The 21,627-nt window shown below is 37.5% G+C and overlaps 2 protein-coding genes across 2 annotated transcripts in view; one reads left to right on the top strand and one right to left on the bottom strand.

Moving 5' to 3' along the window:
• Positions 1 to 20: 20 nt before the first annotated feature.
• On the bottom strand, positions 21 to 14,172 carry racgap1 (Rac GTPase activating protein 1). Its single transcript, XM_067445777.1, has 17 exons — positions 14,039 to 14,172; positions 13,363 to 13,453; positions 13,044 to 13,246; positions 12,809 to 12,951; positions 7,413 to 7,482; positions 7,186 to 7,239; positions 7,028 to 7,105; positions 6,582 to 6,699; positions 6,014 to 6,165; positions 4,353 to 4,517; positions 4,111 to 4,206; positions 3,825 to 4,023; positions 2,896 to 3,001; positions 2,251 to 2,383; positions 2,012 to 2,135; positions 1,810 to 1,921; positions 21 to 1,714 (listed from the first exon to the last, which is right to left on the bottom strand). The coding sequence occupies exons 2-17, from the start codon at positions 13,445 to 13,447 to the stop codon at positions 1,639 to 1,641; spliced, it is 1,914 nt and encodes a 637-aa protein (XP_067301878.1). The 5' UTR covers positions 13,448 to 13,453; positions 14,039 to 14,172; the 3' UTR covers positions 21 to 1,638.
• Positions 14,173 to 18,106: 3,934 nt separating this feature from the next.
• LOC137078479 (inactive dipeptidyl peptidase 10) overlaps positions 18,107 to 21,627 on the top strand; it is a 67,799-nt gene continuing 64,278 nt past the window's right edge. The window contains 1 exon segment of the mRNA XM_067445776.1: positions 18,107 to 18,306. Within this exon segment, the coding sequence (XP_067301877.1) occupies positions 18,268 to 18,306 (39 nt within the window). The 5' untranslated portion in view covers positions 18,107 to 18,267.

Below are 21,627 nucleotides of genomic sequence, written 5' to 3'. Positions count from 1 at the left end.
TGAATTAATTATTAGACACCCAAGTGCGAGTAGAAAAAAAAAAGTATATGGATGTCCTCAGTCCTAAATCAAGTTTCTTTATTTATAACAATTTCAGTAATTTTAGGGTCAGTTGTTCAAAATGTTTAATCTGGATCAGAATGATCTGGATTGGAATTCCCAAACTATCCAGGATCAGGTAATCCAGCTTACTATTGTGCTGGTTTTTCAAAGCAAAATTGGATTGGATCGGATCACCCTGATCCAGATACACACCTTTTCAGATTTTTTAACATAAACTGATGATTTGATCCACATTAAAATCAAGATTGGATTTTGTGATCTGATTTCAGAATCCTTTTTTTTGTTTTGAACAAACTATATATCAAAATTTGATCCAATCCAATCTGATTACTTTTGAACAACTGGCCAGTTTACTTTGTAATCCACAAGAACTTTATGAAATCTATCAATGCTTCTTTTTCCATTGATTGAACTACCCAGTCTTATATTCCGGCAGTTTGTGCCTCAGTGATTTGTACCATATTTTAAATGTGAACATTTACATTTTACCACTTCTGACCCTAAACCCCAATGCAGTGTCAAAAGAAAAGACACGAAGGACTTGCAATAAATGAATGTATTTTACAAACAGCACAAAAGTCTTACAAAAGGTCACACCACTCAAATTGAAAATAAACTAGAATTGATAAAATCAACTCCCATGTTCCGTATAGCAAACATTTGCTCTTTTGAAACAATGAAAACTTGACAGGCCAGTGCTGCACAAAACTACTGCTACTGATCAATTGCATACAGTGAAAAGCATCAAACCAGTATGTCTTTTATACTATAGGTACATTATTGCTTCAAAATCAGGCAATTCTCCCAGAGGGAACTTTTTTTTGTTTCTACTTTAAATACGGTAAACAACTCAATAAATTGAGACAGAACTGCATATAGACAAATCAATGCCGTGGAGAAAATCTGAAAGAATTCTGGCCATGTACATTTATGATCAAAAACAATTATAAAAGCTAAAATGCCCAATCATGACAACCAAGTGTTTTTGCATGCAAACTGCATATAATTATCGCACAAATAGATTGTTTAGACAAATTCAAAACATCAGCAGCATCATCATCAACACAAATTCTGTATTACACCTACTGGCTGTTTACACTATATAGAAAAGTCTGATTCTACATCCTTCAAGAGATTGAGATTTTGCTCGTTGTTCCATGTACAGCATAACATTAGAATATACAAACAAGGTTACAGTTGCAAATTAGGCTATACAAATATTGCATAAAGCATAAACTTTTTGTTCTAGATGCTGCAATCAAGTTTAGGTATCTTGATAAAGAACTCCCAGACTGATGCAGATTCTGTTATTCTATGAGGATTTAGCGAGTGATGGAAGTCCTTTTATCAGCCCATCGCTTTGGTTTTGAGGATGTTAATAGTACATTAAAACATTTAAAAGTGACTAAAATACAAATAGTAGGAAACTAAACATAAAAAGAGGAGTAGCGTTAAAATGGTTTGAATTGATGGACAAACCGGATACACAATATAAATGTAGGACAATGTAATATATTGCAGCTGTTTCCCAAAGAAAAAAACCTCTTAGCCATGAAAAGATGAACTGGTTCAAGGCTACTTTAGGAGAGGAGAGGCAAAGAAGTTCCCCTGGCGTGGGGCGCTGACTGCAGCTCTGCTCCTGCTAGCAAACCTGAAAACAGGACGATTGTTCAAAATGGTAAGTTCACAAATACTCGAACAGCAGTGTGCCATAATACTATGAAACCGGGTAAGGTTTAAACATACTTTGGAGTGATTGCGTTGAGAGTTGCGTTCTTCATGCGTTGGGAGAGAGAGCTGGACGATGGGGTCTTGCTCATCTGCTGGTCAGGAGTTGTAACAGGCCCGAACATACTTGCTACAGTACAAAGGAAGCAAGCATGTCGTTATAGAATATCCCGATCGTGAAAATAGATTTTCGTTTAATGTTTAGATGTGAAATGTATACTTTTCTGATCAGGAGTTGCATGGACATTGGCATTCTCAATGATCATGTGATTGTTGTGAGCTTGGTCGTTGATCATAAACTGACTCCAGTACTCCACTGGCAGACTGAGAAGACGCTCAACCACCTGAGAGAACGAGAAACAGCCTGTTGAAAAACTGTGGTCCAAAACACTATACATTTACAAACTAGACTCAATGGGCAAAAAAGAAAAGTGAGGCCCTTTAGCCATTTGCACTTACTTTTGGCTGTCGTTTTGTGTCCTGAAGGATGGTCATTGGTTCAGGGTCGGGCACAGCATGACCCACAATTGTGGGTCCAAATACACGAGCCAGATTAGTGCTGTCCATCTTTGTATCTGTGCTCTGGGCCACCCTAAGGATGACAAATAATACCCAAGTTAAATATTAACACTCGCAGCCTAAAGACTGCCTTCCAAGGGAAGTGTTGGGTTTTAATATCCAAAAATGTTGCTCCAAATTAAGCTGGATTGATAACATTATTAAATTGAGGAAAATTATAATAAAATGATAAGTAATAGCTTATTTGGTGGAAATGGACTTAATATTTCTTCTTTAGCACCACGTTACATTGTATACAGTTGCTGTTGGTGTTAAAAAGTGGGAAACTACAAAACATTTGGAAATTACATTTTAAAAAGTGCTTCCAGGATTCATACATATTATCCTGGTAACAATTCTGTAATAATATGAATGTTATTTTATTGTAGAAACAATGGCAATTATGGTAATTAAAAAAGAAAAATCAAAAAGTAAACCTTTTAAAAAATGTTACAAATGTAAGTGCTGGCTTTTAGAATGAAGTAGTATTTGCAAATGCCATAGGCAATAAAGCATACAATACAATCAGATATTGTGTAGGTTTACCTCTGCAGATGAATGACAAGGAAGGCCAGAGTGTCTCTGTTGGGCTGTGGAAGATCACTGATGTTCTGATATATCAAGGCAATACTGTTGTCATCATCAGACAGCTCTGTGAGAACAGAATTAATGTTAATATCGAGTGTACTAATATTAACACACTCATCTTCTCAAGTACACCACTGTTCAACATAAGGTCAGTACGATTTTTAAAGAAATAAATACTTTTATTCAGCAAGGACACATTCAATTGATCAAATGCTGTTCTTTTCAACTATATATATATATATATATATATATATATATATATATATATATATATATATATATATATATATATATATATATATATATATATATATATATATATATATATATATATATTTTTTTTTTTTTTTTTTTTTTTTTTTTTAAACAAACACGCAAAAAAATATTAAAAAGATTGTTCACCCAAAAACGTGCTTTCTCTCAAGCCATCCTAGGTGTATTACTTTTTCAGATTAATACAATCAGTTATTTTTTTTTATTTTAAAAACATCCTGGCTAATCCAAGCATGGCAGTATAAAGCTGGGAAGAGCCAGGACTTTTTTTGTTATAACTCCAATTGTATTCATCTGAAAGAAGAATGTTCTATGGCTTGAGGGTGAGTAAATCATGGGGTAATTTTCATTTTTGGGTGAACTATCCCTTTAAGCAGCACAACTGTTGATAACCAAACACTGACAAGAAATGCTTCTTGAGCAGAAAATCAGCATATTAGAATGATCGATCATGTGACACTGAGGACTGGAGTAATAAAACATAGCTTTATTAGTTTTTTTTAAAAATGTTTTAACTATATGTATTTTTTATTAAATGAATGCAGTCTTCGTGAGCATGAGAAACTGATCCTAAACTTTTGAATGGATGTGTACATTCATACAGCAACACTAACCAGCAGCATCCATGAAGGCACGGTTGAGGCGGAAGGTTAGCAGGGGTTCTTTGAGGTTCCGCAGGAAGTCCTTGAGGAGGCCAGTGATGGCATGGATGTCATCCACCTTGCTGAGCAAAGGCACAGTTTTCCCACGAATGAACTTCTCTTTCAGGTCCTTGACCACTCGATCCGAGCCAGAAAGCCGGTACAGACCAGTCTGCCGAAGGGATATGCAGGTTTTCAGAACATATTGGTCTTGTTGTTCAGTGTTCCAGACTGAATTCAGAAATCTTTATCAATTTACCTCATGTAAGCCTCTCTGCTCAATCTCATTAACGCAATGCACCACTAGTGAAGGGATCATGGGAGAGGTGGAGGACACGTAGCTTGCGAGGGTGCCCTATTGAAAATCGATGTTTAAAAAAATTAAATTAAGGAGTACAACACTTAGCCACACAGCCACTTAGTTCAATCTTGAAATATCAGCATGTAAAAAAGGCACACAAAACACAAGTTGGATGATAAGGCTTCATATAGATTTGTCACCTCTCCACTTTTGACTGGAGTCCCAGTCATGGTTGGAATGCAGGGCAAAGGACAGCGCTCGCGGCATTCGGGGTGGGCCACAACACGGCAGTCCCTGCATTTTAGAGAGAGCTTCCCAAATTTGATCCTCTTACCGCATGGCACACAAGATTCTGGCTTGATCACCTAAAAAACAGCCAGGCATAAATGAGCTGTGAGGACTACATGGCCCATGGGCCACTGCTAACCTATACAGACAACTTCACTGATTATAATGGGAAATCAAATTGTTTTGTGTCAGTTTTATATCTTGCAGAGCATTTATTTTTATTTGGGATGGACAGATATTTGCTTTTTACTATGATAACGGAAATTGTTTGGCATTATATCAGCACTCATCACATATCCCAGGGATTATTTTTTGTCTAACAAACTCCTTTGTCTTAAGTTTAGGAGGCACTTCAACTAAATACTTTAAGTTTTTACTTTTTTTTTTTTTTTTACTTTAAGACACAATGCATGTTGTCTTGTACCAAATGTGACCCCCCTTTCAACTCCCCTGCTGATCTGCTCTCTGTTCTGGACCAGAGCACACTTGTCATTTCGATTAAACTTTTTGTTACGGAAAACAGAAAGAAAAGCTTTTTAGTTAACAGACTTATCACTTACACAGAACAGCAATTTTAACTTTTTGTTTTAAACATATTTTACATTTGTTTTACTTTTCAATGTGTGCATATCAGAAGATTATTAGCTGATGTTGATGGAGGAATTTGCAGCTTTACTCGCAAACAAAAAAATAATGTTCATCAATAAGGTGAGAACCAGACCCATTTTAAACCCATGTAATATTGGAAGATGTCGTCACAAGGAGGACTAGCAAACAAGAGTAGTAGCTGTTTCATGCAATTACAATACATGCGTACAGTGCCTGAGCCCTATTGTTTCATGCCCGAGCACGGTTCAACATACGGCACCCAGGTACGGTACAGAGCAATCACACTAGTAAAACAAACCAGACTTTGGAGGTCAAACGTGCATCAGCACGATTCAGACCACCTAATGTGAGGAGTACACCCTTAATCACAATGTAACAGAAATTGCAACAGCTTTTTTAAACAGAGTTAAACGTAGGGTGGGGTGGGGAGGTGGGGGTGGTCAGATCATTCTAGATCTCAATGCGAGCTTTTAGAGTTGAGGCCTAAACGCTTGAAAAAGTTTAGCATGTGTCACTAGAGAGAAGTCTGTCCTTTAACCGGGATAGTCCAGTTGTCATTTTAAATAAACTACGAGGTCAAATTTGGACTGCATGTTGATGAATAATTCAAGATAAGATCTAAATAGATACAATAGACTTAATTTAATGCTGACTTCAATATTTTTCATTTAACACATCTGCATGTCAACAGGTTTCTGTTGTTGGGTGACGGTCAAATGACATGCAAGTAAAACTATAAAATTGTTTTTACTTCAATTTTTTTTTTTTAACGTTTTGCATTTTTAATTATTAGCTTTTACATCAACTAGTTCCCATGCAAACCCCATTTTGGGAAACCCTGACTTATCAAATTGTATAACTGCATTAAATGGGTGGAGAAAACAACACTACACTTAAGAGCAATGTGTCAGGATAAGTGCACCTTCACATCTTAGAAAGATTTGTATGCAACAGCGCATCATACCGTTTTGGAGACAAACTCATGCAGACGGACACCTCCGTTGCCCTGGGGAGTGCTGGGCTCTGCTTTGCTCTCTCTATTGGGCTGACTGGGATGCTTAAACACATCCATTGACTGAACAGAGTCGGTGTCAGCAGTGTCCCAATCCAGAGCAGCTGAAGAACGAAGCAGAGAGAAGCACTCACTACAGCAGAATACTTAAACAGAAATGCAAAGGCTTGGGGTGTGAGAAATGATCAGAAAAAAAAAAAAGCCCATACAGATCTCTCATGAAGAAACGAATATAAATAAATATAGTACCAGGCTGAAGACTCAACAAGGGGTCAATTTAAAACACCCCAGGGTCCTGAAGACCACATCAATTATTAAAAAAATTAATCTTTGACCCCGTTTAATAAAACAACACACATTTATGATATGGCAACCACATATCATGACTCCTGCGGAGCAGCCTGCACATTATTATTCAGTCAATAGCAAAAATTGCATAATTAATGACTCATGCAAATATTCTTACTCTGCACTAGCGCCCTCACAAACGACAATAATAAATGTAGTAAAGTGAGCTTACCAGTCTTTCTGCGGCTCCTGGTCCAGTACGGAACAGCCTCCACTGTGGTGACAGCCTCAATCGGTCCTCCATCAGCAGGCACCGTCACAGTGGTCTTAGCCACCAGAGACTCATTACCCTGATTAAAGGTGCCTCGAATTAATTAATTGTCAAAAAAATTCTAACTTACAACAGATTTACCCAAAAAATGGTGGTCTTAACTGGACATTAACAGCATACAACATCAAAATCAACCAGGGAATAACTAATTAACTTGGCTTTCACAATGTCAAGAGAAGACAAAATCTTCCACTATTTACACTTCAATAGGTTGTAGTGACTGGGGAGAGTTATGGAAACATTATACTTCTCATGACTAAAGCAAAGCCCTACAGGGAGCCTTTATACTAAAAAGTCTTTCTCCAATATTAAACAGTCAGTCATGTGCTTATGTAAGCAGCTCTTACCTTCTCAGAGGTGCGGCCGGTGGAACGGGACCTTTTGGGACCAGCAGGAGGGCCTTCTGTGTGGTTTCGGGAGGAGCGCTGCATTGAGATTAAATAATCAGATATTGATAGTAATTTGGAAGCGATTTGATTAAATGTGGAATTATTGGGAAACTTACTCTCTTTTGTCTTTTTTTAAGACGAACAGTCCTGACTGCAGAAGAGTCCCAGTCCTTTATTTAAAAGAAAAGTCATTTAAAATATTACAACAACAACAAATTAAATCAATAAAGGATGAGTCAGTGTAAAAAAATGAAAACGTTAGATTTTATTTAAAATGTTTCTCCTTCTCTCTGTCAGGTTTGAGACAGGAATAGACAAGATAATATTTAAGGAAATGACATACCAAAGAATCATCCGTTTTATCATAGCTGATGTCTGACAAGATAGACGCCGATTCATCAATGGTGGTCAGGCTAGAAGAGACAGTGTGAAAAACGAAATTTGGTTACAGCAGAAAAAAACAATTCAATCATAAAAACCCTACCAGTTCTTCTATGACATTTAATTAAATCTGAAGATACAGTCCATTAAATGCTTCAAAAGTCTAAAGACAAAACAACCATCTTAACCATTTTGTAATAAATGTTTTTTTTTTTTACTTTTCTCCACAACTGTTTTTTTCTTTCTTTCTAATGTCACTCAAGCTGAACCAATTATATAATACTATAACTTTTTATGATTCAATCATATTAACACGATTTCTGTAAGAATAGGTCTTATTTCAGGGTTTGTACAGTCACTGTAAAAAGACATTCTAGGACTTTAAAGCAGCACCACTATTCTTTTTGAAGGACTATAATAAAAGATACTACTTAAAAAATAGGCCTCTCTTTATTGCATTCTAAAAAAAAATTATGAGCTTCCAAAACTTCTGACTGAGGCTGTATGACCTCCTAATTAAACTCTGTGGCGAGGTGAACGAGCGAGAGACATGGGAGGAGCGAGTGAGACCGGGGATGCGATTGCGAAAGAGCGTCACCTGCGAGCAACACCGGACTCGAGTCCTCATTCCTTCCGGGCTTCGGCACCAATTAAAAAACGTTCTTAAATGGGAAGGAAGGAGGCGGGAATCGGCGAACATTCCACAACTTTTATTAAATAAACAAAACGAAAGCGTGGGCAGCCCCTCACGGACGACTGCCCGCACACACATAAAACATAAACAAAACTCAACGTCCAGGCCTGGTCCTCTCTCGTCCTTGACTGGTGTCGCTCGTCCTTAAATGCCTCCGAGCTCCCTCATGAGAGGACTCAAGACCGGTGTGGCTCGCAGGTGACGCTCTTTTGCAATCACATCCCCGGTCTCACTCGCTCCTCTCATGTCTCTCGCTCGTTCACCTCGCCACAGAGTTTAATTAGGAGTTCATACAGCCTCCGTCAGAAGTTTTGGAAGCTCATAATTCATGTACAGTAAGGTCTGAAGAGACTCATGGGAAATCATGTTTGTTACAGTGCTTGTATATTGCTGTCTTTCAATGCATATTAGAATTCATTTATTCGTAGAAAGTATGATTAGTTAAAGCACTTCAAAATATACCTGCAGACTATTTTTCCAGTCATGAAATGTCATTGAGGATTTCTTAAAAACAGTGCCAAAATCTTATCTCCTGTCCTGTCTCATGAGCTAAATGTTTCGTCACATGTAAAAAATGATTGATGATTGAGTAACAAACGTACTAAATGATTAATGAAGTCTGGCATACGTCACCAGAGAGAAGTCTGTCGTTTGAGGTGAACATTATGAGGTCAAAAAAATCTAAAAGTAAAAAATTCAATACGAATGGGATGTACACAATAAGATCTATTTCATGAATTTAGTAAATAGATGGGCTTAATTTTTATTTATTTAAAGCCACAATATGTAATTTTTTTCTACTAGAGCTTATTCAAAGCAAAGGCATAGCTTGATGGCGCCTGGATTTTGTGGCGCTTTTATAATGCTGCAGACAACCTTTTTCCAGTCATGCATACGCAGCAGTTTTATCATTTAGATAAAACAGATATTGGATTTCAGTGTGTTGAAAGATATGTTATAATGCTACTCTGTGCGTTCCCTCTCCGAGTACTGAGACACTTGTTGCACACTGCAGTAACCTAGATCGATATTAGGGATTTTACCACGAGTACCGTACTCGTGGTAACATCAAGAAAACAGATTTAGGCCTGTCATGATAACAAATTTGACTGGACGATAAATTGGCCAAGAAATGATTGCAATAAACGATACTATTGTCATTCTGAGACCATTTTCATCTAAACTAATGATAATAGCATAATGCATGTACACCTTTTCAAAGATAAACTTATTTCTAAACAGGGTATATACAGCAATCCTTAAGTTAAATTTACTACTTTTTAATACCTTTTTACTACCTTCAGAATATTTTGTAAAACATCACGACACTGAATTGCAAGTGTTAATCAGCGACCTTTCTATTATTCACACAGATTTTGACAAATATAACATACAAAACAGAATAGATTTAAATCGACAGCAGGAGGAAATCTGTCATAAGTTATCATTCATTCACAGTAAAACACATCTCAACATTCACAAAGGCTGGTGAAGGAGAAGCATTACTGCACACACATTTGATTTACATTAATAATTGGTAATGCAACAATTAAATTATGTTGTTTTTTTCCAACAACAAAACCTGAGCCAAATATTACATTTCTATAACTGTGATTAGTTGTTGAGTTTAACAAAATACTAAAAACTAGTGCTGTCAATCGATTAAAAACTATAACTAGATTAATCACACATTTTCTGTGATTAATCGCAATAAAAAAGAAATGTTTTTGTACGTTTTTAATATATTTTTTAATATAATAATTTCACAGTTAATCTAATTAATGTAGAAACAGAAGACAGTACCGTATTTTCCGGACTATAAGTCGCACTTTTTTTCAGTTTGGCTGGTCCTGCGACTTATAGTCAGGTGCGACTTATATATCAAATTTAATTCATACTGACTGACAAGAATAAGAATAGCCGCGAGAATGCGCTCTATGCTGCTCCTGTAGCCTAATATTAACTTAAAGACAACAACTTAGAAAGACTGAACACAAACAAAATGCCCCCATAAAGAAAATCTTATTCTGCAAAATACAAACAGCATGTAATAAAATATGCAGCGGAGAACGATTCTCACAGCGTTCGTCTCGCGCGGCAGAGCCTCTCCCGCCAGAGAGTTCAAGCCTCTGTGGACTCGTTCCTTCAGCTCTGGCCATCTTGCTTACAGTCCGCAAGTAGATTTCTTTTTCTTCTTCATCACAGTTAAAGTAACCTCTGCTTTTCACCTGTCCCTTACAAGTTCCTCACTCACTTCAAACTTTCTTTCTTCTGCTCGGGTTATGCGGTGAAGCGGGCGCGAGCGAGTGCACACGAGCAGGTGCTGGCATGCGCGCGCGGCTCCCGCTCTGCCCTAATGCGACTTATAGTCCGGAAAATACGGTATATTTTAAATACTTGTTTAAATGGCATCTTGTTCTGAATGAAGACCAGTTTTAGTGATATTAATACAGCTACTGATTTATTTATTTTTTACATTTATTATTAGGCTTCAAAAATTGTACAGTTTTTAATTTAAGTAAACTTAAAACAATGCTAACATAAACCCATAATAAATGTCATGTTTACTTCCTGTCTGAACAGTTAGGAAATATACAGATATTTAATAGTTATCAAAGTTATCTGCAGTCTGCACTGCATAAACTATAAATTAAATAGTTAATCCTTATTAAAGCAATAAAAGTTATTTAGTCGAGAGCAGCGAGTCCTTTTCTCTGTTCCCTTTGTTCTTTAACTTTACTGACAGGAAGCTTTATTGGCTGCTGTCCCTTTAAGAGCAGACAGACCCGCGGATCTCACTGTTTACTGTCTGTGGATCGCGCCTCATTCTCTCACAACTCTTTTGGTTCATTTTAGACTTTATATAAATCGTTTAAGATTGCTCTTATGAGGATAGTCTTTGAAGATATGCCTTGAAGCAAGTTTAAAATAAACCGTAAGCCAGCCCCTTCTGTTGAGTGCGCAGTGCTCTGAGATGATGCCGAACGACCGCTGAATATGACGTCAGCATCAAACACACGCCGAGACGGAGACCAAAGATCTTTGATTATGAGCCCAGATATGCTAAAGCCCATATCTAAACTAACTAACACGAACGCAGCAGATAGAGTTTCAATCAGAATAGGACACCTGAGTCTGAAAAAATAATACCTCTGAGTCCACATTTAACACTTTTAATGGCCTTAAATTTGACAATTTAGATTTATCACTTTTTAATACTTTTTAAAACCCCGCGGACACCCTGCTAAAGACTATTTTAAACTGAAAATAAAAAAACATTTTAACTCAATAAATAAACAAAACAACCAAAAGCAATAAAAAGCAATGGACTGTCAGTCAGTTAACAATAAATGCACTTACATAAATATCAAAAACAATAATTAAAATGGATGAAAACTGCAACTGATGATTGTGTTCAAACCCACGATGTTGTATCACGGTTTTCGGTTCTTGTTGTTGTTTTTTTCTTTTACTCGTTAACACTCCAGAAATTTACTTCAGCATATGATATATAGCTTAGTTATATCATGTGATCATGCACAAACTAGACTTGACCATCTCTGAGGAAAGCTAGGTGAGATTTTAAGAGAGAAGACATTGACGACATGCTTTTCATTTATTTGCTTTTCAGGGCCGGCTAATCGTGCCGAGCCCGGGCACGTTCGGAGCACTCACACTAGTCAAACGAACTGCGCTTTGGTAGTCAAACGCACTCGGGCACGGTTCAAACTGGCTAGTGTGAGTACACCCTAAGTGCCTTTATAGCGCACAAAGATTGAACTGAAAAGTTAACTTGTATTTATCAAACTGCCAACTTCAGTGTAGCTTTAAGCCTTGTTTATACTTGACGCGTCCGCACAAGGGTGTACGCGGTAAGAATGACGCCAGCGCTGAGTGCGCGAGACCCCCTTTTGCTTGGTGGTGTGCACGTCAAATTCTGTAACTCCGCAAACGAAGAAGCAAGTAGTTCCAGGCGAATCCAGACATCTCATTATGCCAGCACCCAGTCTGCGTGTCGAGTATAAACACCTCCCCAAATGGATGAGGCACGCGCGCAGTCAGCATGAGAGACGAGGAAAACAAGCAAGCATGCAAATGGAAATTTAAATTATGCGATTAATTGATTTATTGACTATCGCGACAGGCCTAAACATATTTATACAGCACTTACTGTGTTGAGCTATATGACAATGATTTTCTGTCGATGAATATATCCAAACAGTTCCTCACCTGTCTAATAAATCATATTAAAGTTTCTTTGGTTTCAGAAATCAAAGGGGAACGTGGTATGATATGAAGTCATTGATTAGTGACGTACAGACACGGTCCATGGCCTGGTTAAAATTGCTTATTTCTCTGGTTTTAAACATTCATAAAATATTTGGGATAATGTAAGCACTATATATAAGTAATATATAACATTGTTCTAGAGCTTTTTGGATATTTAATTCAAAAATCTTATATACTGTGCCTTTAATGGCAACTTTAAATGGCACATATAAATACATTTAGGTTAAATTGCCAATCCCTATGCAGTTTAACTGAAGAAATAATTGAAAGTCATGCCTCAATACTTACACAAAACACCTAATATTAGAAAATAATGGAATAAAAGACTCCAAACATCATATTACGGAATAAAAATGGGTAGCTTATTCTCCTACCGACGGCTAGTGTTGAGGTTTGTGGGATTCTGGGAACGGGCATTCAGAAAGGCCAGAGCGGAGCGCTGCTCCTCATTTAACTGGATGCTGTTACTGGAGCCTTCAGACACCAAAAGCTCCCGAATGAGCTGGATCTGACGGTCCTGTAGAAGAATAAAAGGGAATGTCTGATTTGAGCCCAAATTTACAAAACAGGTCTACATCACAAGTACCATGAAAAAAGAGGTCTACAAACCAGTTTTGCACAGTCAGCCTCGGCTTTCTGTCTCCGACGGATCTCCACATCCACTTGGTTGCGGGCATGTTTGAGCTTGACCTCTAGCGCTCCTCGCTCTGTCTCAGCCTTGGTGAGCACCTCCTTACATGCATTCAGCTCATGCTCGATTCTCAGCCATTTACGGCGACTGTCCTCAAAGTTCAGGGCCATCTGAATGAACTCTGACAATGAGAAAGGATTGCAGTGAATATTCAGTGGGAGAGAAATTGAGACATTGGTGAACTGAACTACTAAAGCATGCATTTTATTTCAAATATTCAACACAGCTAGTACTTACGGGGCTCAATGCTTTCATTGAGAACCTCAGCTTGTGCCCGCAGGCTTTCAAAAACACTGTGAAGATTCATCACAGCAGTCTCCATGTCCTCCTGCATTGCAGAAAATAATTTTTAACTGTGAGCACTGGATCAAAGAATCAGATTTATTTTGCTTCCATTAATATTTTTTGAGATCCAGCATTTTATTTCAGCTTAAAAAGACGTTTGGCATATGAATATTGTTAATATTTTGAGAACACACATTCCACTGTTTGGATATCTCTGGTTTCCAGTCATTTAAAATATTGGGGGCGTGGTCAATGATGAATATTATGTATCTGGATTAGATATACATTATAATAGAAGTTGTATCAATATAAAATAGTGCATAACAAAATGATAAAATATAGCGAAAAATAACGTACTTATAGAAAACAAATAAATGTACAATACACTTCAATAATGTTAATAAAAGTAGTAAAACCTGCTTTTGCTGGGATTATGAAAGTACAACCGTAACAGTTAAACAACGACATCCGAACCCATATTAAATTCACAACATGTTCAATGGCGAACAACAGAAGTAACGTTAACTTAACTTACAGTAAAACACTAGCATGTGTCTTCTAAACGACTCGTCGTAACAAGCACTACAAACATTGTTTTGTCACGTAAACGTAATAACTTATAACTTACGGACTGTTGTAGACGCCCAGCCTTGTGTGTAAACAATGTATCGTAAGATTATAACTTGAAAAGATACTTTTTTTCCAGGGACAACAGCACCGCACCGGTTTGTTCAACCAAGTTTACCCGGATGTGTTGTTAACGTAAGCGTCTAGAGGAGTTGCGTTTCAAATTTACCCGCCAGCCAATCATAGCCGCTCGGCGTGCTGACGTATGCACGTTGATGCAGAACGTACAGTCAGGCAGCGGGTCTGCTGTTCCATAGGCTACTGTAGCCTGGAGTCTATTATGTTGTACTTGTACTTCGTGACAATCGGGTCTTCATCAACAAACGATATTCCGCAATATTTATTATAATAATTTAAAATACGTAGGCTTATAGAATGTCTTTACTAGCTATACAGTGCACTGTGCACAGTAGGCCTACAATAAACAAATTGGACATAAGCTAATGCAATTTCTCTCACTTGATAAACTGTTCTAATAATAATAATAATAATAATAATAATAATAATAATAATAAAATGGAATTACAAAACTGTCAAATTATTACAATAATTTTTCAAATGCCTCCTCTTCACTATCTCGTTTGGATCTGTTATTTAAAAATAGCAAAATGTTTAATAATACACAACATAAATAAAGTAATAAGACCAGATTTCAGAAAATATCAGTGTTGGTGCAACAAGTATGAAATATGTGTGAATGCTAATATAGATCTCTGTGGAAAAAGTTAACTCAGAGAACTGCAGTGTAAAAAAATAAACATTTAAATAGGCTTATAATAAACAACATCGTCTTTTAATAAATAAAAACAAACAAACAATATAGATAAAGAGATTATTTTACAATATTATTCTTCACGGTGTAAATCTTGTCATTATACAGACAAATACTGTCCTTCTCAAAAAATTAGCATATGTGATAAAAGTTCATTATTTTCCATAATGTAATGATAAAAATTAAACTTCCATATATTTTAGATTCATTGCACACCTACTGAAATATTTCAGGTCTTTTATTGTTTTGGCATACAGCTCATGAAAACCCAAAATGTCAAAAAAAATTAGCATATTTCATCCGACCAATAAAAGAAAAGTGTTTTTAATACAAAAAAAAGTCAACCTTCAAATAATTATGTTCAGTTATGCACTCAATACTTGGTCGGGAATCCTTTTGCAGAAATGACTGCTTCAATGCGGCGTGGCATGGAGGCGATCAGCCTGTGGCACTGCTGAGGTGTTATGGAGGCCCAGGATGCTCCGATAGCGGCCTTAAGCTCATCCAGAGTGTTGGGTCTTGCGTCTCTCAACTTTCTCTTCACAATATCCCACAGATTCTCTATGGGGTTCAGGTCAGGAGAGTTGGCAGGCCAACTGAGCACAGTAATACCATGGTCAGTAAACCATTTACCAGTGGTTTTGGCACTGTGAGCAGGTGCCAGGTCGTGCTGAAAAACAAAATCTTCATCTCCATAAAACTTTTCAGCAGATGGACGCATGAAGTGCTCCAAAATCTCCTGATAGCTAGCTGCATTGACCCTGCCCTTGATAAAACACAGTGGACCAACACCAGCAGCTGACATGGCACCCCAGACCATCACTGACTGTGGGTACTTGACACTGGACTTCAGGCATTTTGGCATTTCCTTCTCTCCAGTCTTCCTCCAGACTCTAGCACCTTGATTTCCGAATGACATGCAAAATTTGCTTTCATCCGAAAAAAAGTACTTTGGACCGCTGAGCAACAGTCTAGTGCTGCTTATCTGTAGCCCAAAGTGGCTTGACCTGGGGAATGCGGCACCTGTAGCCCATTTCCTGCAAACGCCTGTGCACGGTGGCTCTGGATGTTTCTTTCTGTGTCTTACCCTCTCGCTTGAGGGTGTCAATGATGGCCTTCTGGACAGCAGTCAGGTCGGCAGTCTTACCCATGATTGTGGTTTTGAGTAAAGAACCAGGCTGGGAGTTTTTAAAAGCCTCAGGAATCTTTTGCAGGTGTTTAGAGTTAATTAGTTGATTCAGATGATTAGGTTAATAGCAGGGGTGGTAAGTACTCAAGTAAAAATACTTTGATACTTTACTTAAGTATTTTTTTCGGGGATCTGTACTTTACTTGAGTATATTTTATTTGCATCTACTTTTACTCTTACTCCACTACAATATTAAAGGCAAAGTGTACTTTTTACTCCAATACATTTCCCCATGCCCGCTCCAAGTATTAAGTATTTATTACACTTGATTTCCAAACCGGTCTGGTCGGTCATGGATGATCCAGTCGGGTATAGACTTGGAAAAGCTGACAAGTCAGGTTTGCCACACTAACTTTAGCTCAGTGTTTCCCCAACTTTTTTATTTTGCGGCACACTATTTAGTATGAAAACATCGGTAACATTTTACAATACAGGTGCACTATTATAATTCATGCCTAACTAATGCACAGATAACCATGAGTTAATGTATTACTAATGAAGAACTAAACCATTTATTAATGATTACTGCATCAGCAACTAATGAACATTCTCTATGATTAATAGATTAAGTAATATATGAATTGCTATTAATTAAATGACATCATTAATTCCCTAATAACATATTACATTAACTAATAATGTAAATTCATGTATTCAAAGCCATGCATTCCAACTCTCTGTTGTCTGTTTAATTAATCATTAATCATAACAATTGGCAAAATTATATCATAACTTTTTTGTTGAGGCACATGACTATTAACTAATTGTTACGTAATATGTCATTGTGGTTATGGCTTTTGAATTAATTTTGAATTAGTTAATAGTATCTTGCTCCTCATCTGTTTTATGGAGCTAATGTTATGGAACATGTCTATTTTAAGTTTAACCCCCATACTGCGTTAAGGTGCTTCATTGTCTCCTATTAATTGCAAATCTAACAAATTCTTATTTGCAGTATCTAATCTTAACATTTGTTCAATTAAAGCATTGCATATCAGTCCCAAAAGATTTTATCTGCTTATTGATATTTACAGTTAATTTGAATATTTACTTTTTACTTTCGGTACTTGAGTACCTTTTAAATCTGATACTTTTGTACATTTACTCAAGTGATGTTTGAATGGAGGACTTTCTACTTTTACTGGAGTATTTTTTTATTTAGGTATATATACTTTCACTCGAGTATAACTTTTGAGTACTTTTACCACCTCTGGTTAATAGCTCGTTTAGAGAACCTTTTCATGATATGCTAATTTTTTGAGAATTTGGGGTTTTCATGTGCTGAAAATCATCAGTATTAAAACAATAAAAGAGCTGATATATTCCAGTTGGTGTGCAATGAATCTAAAATATATGAAAGTTTAATTTTTATCATTACATTGTAGAAAATAATGAACTTTTATCACATATGCTAATTTTTTGAGAAGGACCTGTATATAGCTGCCTTTTACATTTTAGGATGAGGATCCCTTGAGTGAGGAATCATATTTGGGGGTCCATGGCATAAAAGATTGAAAACCTCTGTCCTAGGGCTGCTTTTCATGATGGAAATTTAAGTAGGCCATACATAAATTAACTAGATAAATGAAGGAATTTATATTTCCTTTAGATGCATCAATATTTTATTATTTATGCCTATTTCCTATCTAAATAGTACTGCAACTCAATTTTTCTATATCTCTATCTATCTATCTATCTATCTATCTATCTATCTATCTATCTATCTATCTATCTATCTATCTATCTATCTATCTATCTATCTATCTATCTATCTATCTATCTATCTGTCTGTCTGTCTGTCTGTCTGTCTGTCTGTCTGTCTGTCTGTCTGTCTGTCTGTCTGTCTGTCTGTCTGTCTGTCTATATCTATCTCAGAACACTTCCAGCTCACTGTTAATCAAGTTTGTGATCGCTCAGACACAGTGAAAGTCGAAAAAAGGTCTGAAGCCAGAAATAATGTGGTGTCTTGATTAATATCTTATGTGGTCAATATACATTCACATAGAGAGAGAGAGAGAGAGAGAGAGAGAGAGAGAGAGAGAGAGAGAGAGAGAGAGAGAGAGAGAGAGAGAGAGAGAGAGAGAGAGAGAGAGAGAGAGAGAGATGGCCAACTTTAGGCTACACCATCCTATTAAAGAGATCCGCCAGTGGGGTGTGCAGAGCAACTTGCAGCACCAACTCAAACAAGGCTTTCAAGTGCTGGAAGAGCAGTGAACTGCATTGGGAGCTATCGGTAGCCTACTGAAATTGGGCGCTGAATTCTGCAAACATGATTGCCACCACACAGCAGAACATGACAACAGAGCTGGTAAAGCTAAAGAGCATGTTTTATTTTATGCATGAACAAAAAATAATGCAGTCTGACGATAAAATGCGCTTTGATGCTGTTTTTTGTTACACATCTGTGTGTACTAGAGCCGCAGCAAAGGAGCGCGTGCACGTGCGAGAAAATACAAATCTGTGCACACGACCCTTTCATACCCTGTTTATAAACTGTATCTAAGCTGCTTTCAACTCATTTATTCGCCAAAGTACATTAAACGCATGCTTGTTCAGCACAGGTGTTGCTCACATTGATTCGGCTCGGTTTTCATTCATACTTTCAGACGAGCTGATCGTATTCCTCCTCCGTCTGTTTCGCTCCGTTACACCAGTGACTACTGCAGTGCTTTCCAGTGACTCACTGACTAATTGAAGTAGGGCTTTTCCTACAGAGCTTAATATCAGGTTGCCGCTTTCAACTTCTTCTTTATGATTTTAATATCTCAGCTCGAAATTGTGTATTGTTTAGCAGCGCAATCAAATCAAGACAGGTGAACTAAACTGATGTAAATTCGCTGTGGAGATGGCAAGCCGTTGGACGTAGCCTATATCTCAGCACCGCGGATGACACTCTTTATCCATCCTACACTAATATCTGCATATGGGTCAATGACGAACATTTCTATAATGTTCATAGAAAAATTACTCGAATAGGCTACACATGACACAAGTGTTTAAATGTAAAGATGAAAATAACCTTCGGAAAATGTCCAGAGGTTTCTATAAAAAAATTAAAAAAAGAGTTGCAGCCTATTAAGTGGCTACAAATTAAGGAAATGGAAGGTTAAAAAAAACAGTAAAGCAAATTTCTTTCCAATATATAAATTATTCTTTAAATGTCTCATGAAATATTTGAAAAACTTTAGGCTGCATCCTAAATCACATACTTTTCATTTAGTAGGCGAAAAACAGTAGCCTGCATGAGAAGAAGTATGTCTGAATTCACTACTCATAAAAAAGTGGGCAAAAGTACCTGGATACTATTTCCGGTGAGATTCTTAAGTGTGTTTACAATGGACACTACTATCCTATGAGACCATGGAAGAGGATTTGTGAATGGCAGCGAAGCAAAGTAACGGATGCTGTAGGTCACATGATAATGAAAACATGTAAGCCCCTTTCACACTGCCCGTCGGACCCGCTATATTCCCGGAACATTGCCGGGTCGCCTTCTGTGTGAAAACAACCACGTCCCGGCATTGATTACCGAATTCGACCCGGGTCGAGGACCTAGTAATATTGCGGTATTCGACCCGGGACGAGCGCTGTGTGAACAAAAGCCGAAACTAATGCCGCAACGTGTACGTAGTTATCGTGCGACTCCTAGAGCTTGTTTTTTCAATAATACAACCCTGCAGTGCCAGAAGAGCTAGTCGGTGTATTAAACGCAGAGGGTGTTCGTATACAAAAGAAACTAAAATTAAACAAGCAGAAATGTGCGCAAACTGGACACAAGTCGAGACCACGGAGCTCCTTACTATCCGCACTGAAGCTGAGATTGCTCGCCATTATACGTCACATAAGGATGTCACGTGTCAACTCGACCCGGGACCGTTAAGCGTTGTGTGTGAAAGCGCACATATTACGGTATTTCGCTGGCAGTGTGAATGGACCAAATCTAGCGGCCCGGGAACAAATGCCGGGTCGCATTATCTGTGTATTTGCCGGAATCGCAGTGTGAAAGGGGCTGTAGTGTGTCCTAATTACATTCATACACGCTCATACTACGGCTGCGTTCCATTCCGCTTATAGACACACACTTGTGATTTTCCCTAATCACTTCCCCTCGGGGAATCACTGCCGTCATTTTAAAATGCGTTCCACTTTGTGAAGTGGATGAGGCGAGTCAGACCTATTTTGACCACAGGAGCGAATCTACTTCATATGTACACTTCAGCCAACTTTATATACCACAATGCAACACGATTATGATGTTACCGCATATCACGTTTAATTTACACCACCACAAAACAACTAATACCGAGCCCCGCACATGACATGCAGTAAAAAACTAGTAGGCTATATCGTGCGCATAATTACTATTTCATTCCCTCGATTTATAAATCATGCGCACATTTTATAAATCGAGGGAACGAATTAGTATAGCGTGCGCTCGATTAAAAAAATCGAAGGAACAAAATAGTAAATCGTGCGCACTATTTACCTTTTTTTCTTGCATGTCATGTAAGAGGCTCTGTAAATATATGAATTATTATTTTCTAAGATTTAAAACAACCCAAGCACATACATAGGCTATATAATGTTACATTAAACCATTTTGTAAGGGAATAAATAAATAATAAATCAACTCCATTGTGGATTCCAAGTGATCAAGCACTTAGGACGTTCCAATTCAGTCCATTGCAAAGTTTCCGCTAGTAGTGTGCACTCGTACAGTGTAAGCGATGCACAGCCGCGCGAACGAGATGGAGGGAAGTTAGCGAGTGAAGGGCATCATAAGGCTCTGTCTGAATCCTGAAAAATGCTGCCTTCTGAGGACACATTTCAAGGTAGCAAGACATCAAGCCACGTCCAAATCTAATCCACTTCCCCGAATGTTAGCTTCACTTCCTGTCTCCTGAGATCCCTTCATCTGATTGATTTTTGAAGGCAGCATACATGTATCCTTTGCTACCACTGATATCCCACAATGCTGTGCTTTCCATTCAGTGTCAGTTGAGCTATAAAAAAAGATGGCTTTCAGTTGCGTTTTCTGGTCAGTTTGTGTGTAAATGTATGCTTTTGACCAACATTTTCCACTTCAGAAGTCATTATAGCAAGAAATTACTAATGTAGTAATTAAATATTTGTTTATTTCTAAATAAAGCTCTCTATATTTTGCTGTAAATCATTCAACTGTTACACTGCCTTAAGTCTGTCCGACAGCAGTTTCGTGAGGGTGCCTACATGCACAAACACTGCCTTACAACAAGCCATTGTCTGATAAGGCAGCGAGGCAGCAAGTCAGCTGCCTAGGTTTTTGGATGCAGCCTAAAAACTGGAATGCTGCATATATCATATTTTCTGGTCCATCAACAAACCCATGTGTCTATTTCTAATTTGTTGTGGTGCACATGCAGGATTCGTGAACTGTATCAATAACGATGCATATGTTTACTCAGCACTAACGTGAATGACTGATGTAACATTAAAGTCTGCTTCATCCTTTATCTCATCCTTTATCATCCTTTACAAAAAAAATCTTGCTTCATCCTTTATCTTTACTTACAGTAGCAAGAAAGACAGACAATCTGTATTAATATACACAAAGATGCTTAGCAGAAGTATTTCAGTAAGACATGCACAA

This window comes from Pseudorasbora parva, chromosome 6 (assembly GCF_024679245.1).
Source record: "Pseudorasbora parva isolate DD20220531a chromosome 6, ASM2467924v1, whole genome shotgun sequence".
Lineage (NCBI taxonomy): Eukaryota > Metazoa > Chordata > Actinopteri > Cypriniformes > Gobionidae > Pseudorasbora > Pseudorasbora parva.
This window is presented reverse-complemented; position numbering and strand designations above follow the sequence as displayed.

Coding starts and splice junctions, on each gene's coding strand:
- racgap1 (XM_067445777.1), bottom strand. CDS start 13,447: ATGGAGACTGCTGTGATGAATCTTCACAGTGTTTTTGAAAGCCTGCGG. Junction 13,247..13,362: donor CAATGAAAGCATTGAGCCCC/GTAAGTACTAGC, acceptor TCTCATTGTCAG/AGTTCATTCAGATGGCCCTG. Junction 2,384..2,895: donor CTTGTCATTCATCTGCAGAG/GTAAACCTACAC, acceptor TGTCATCCTTAG/GGTGGCCCAGAGCACAGATA.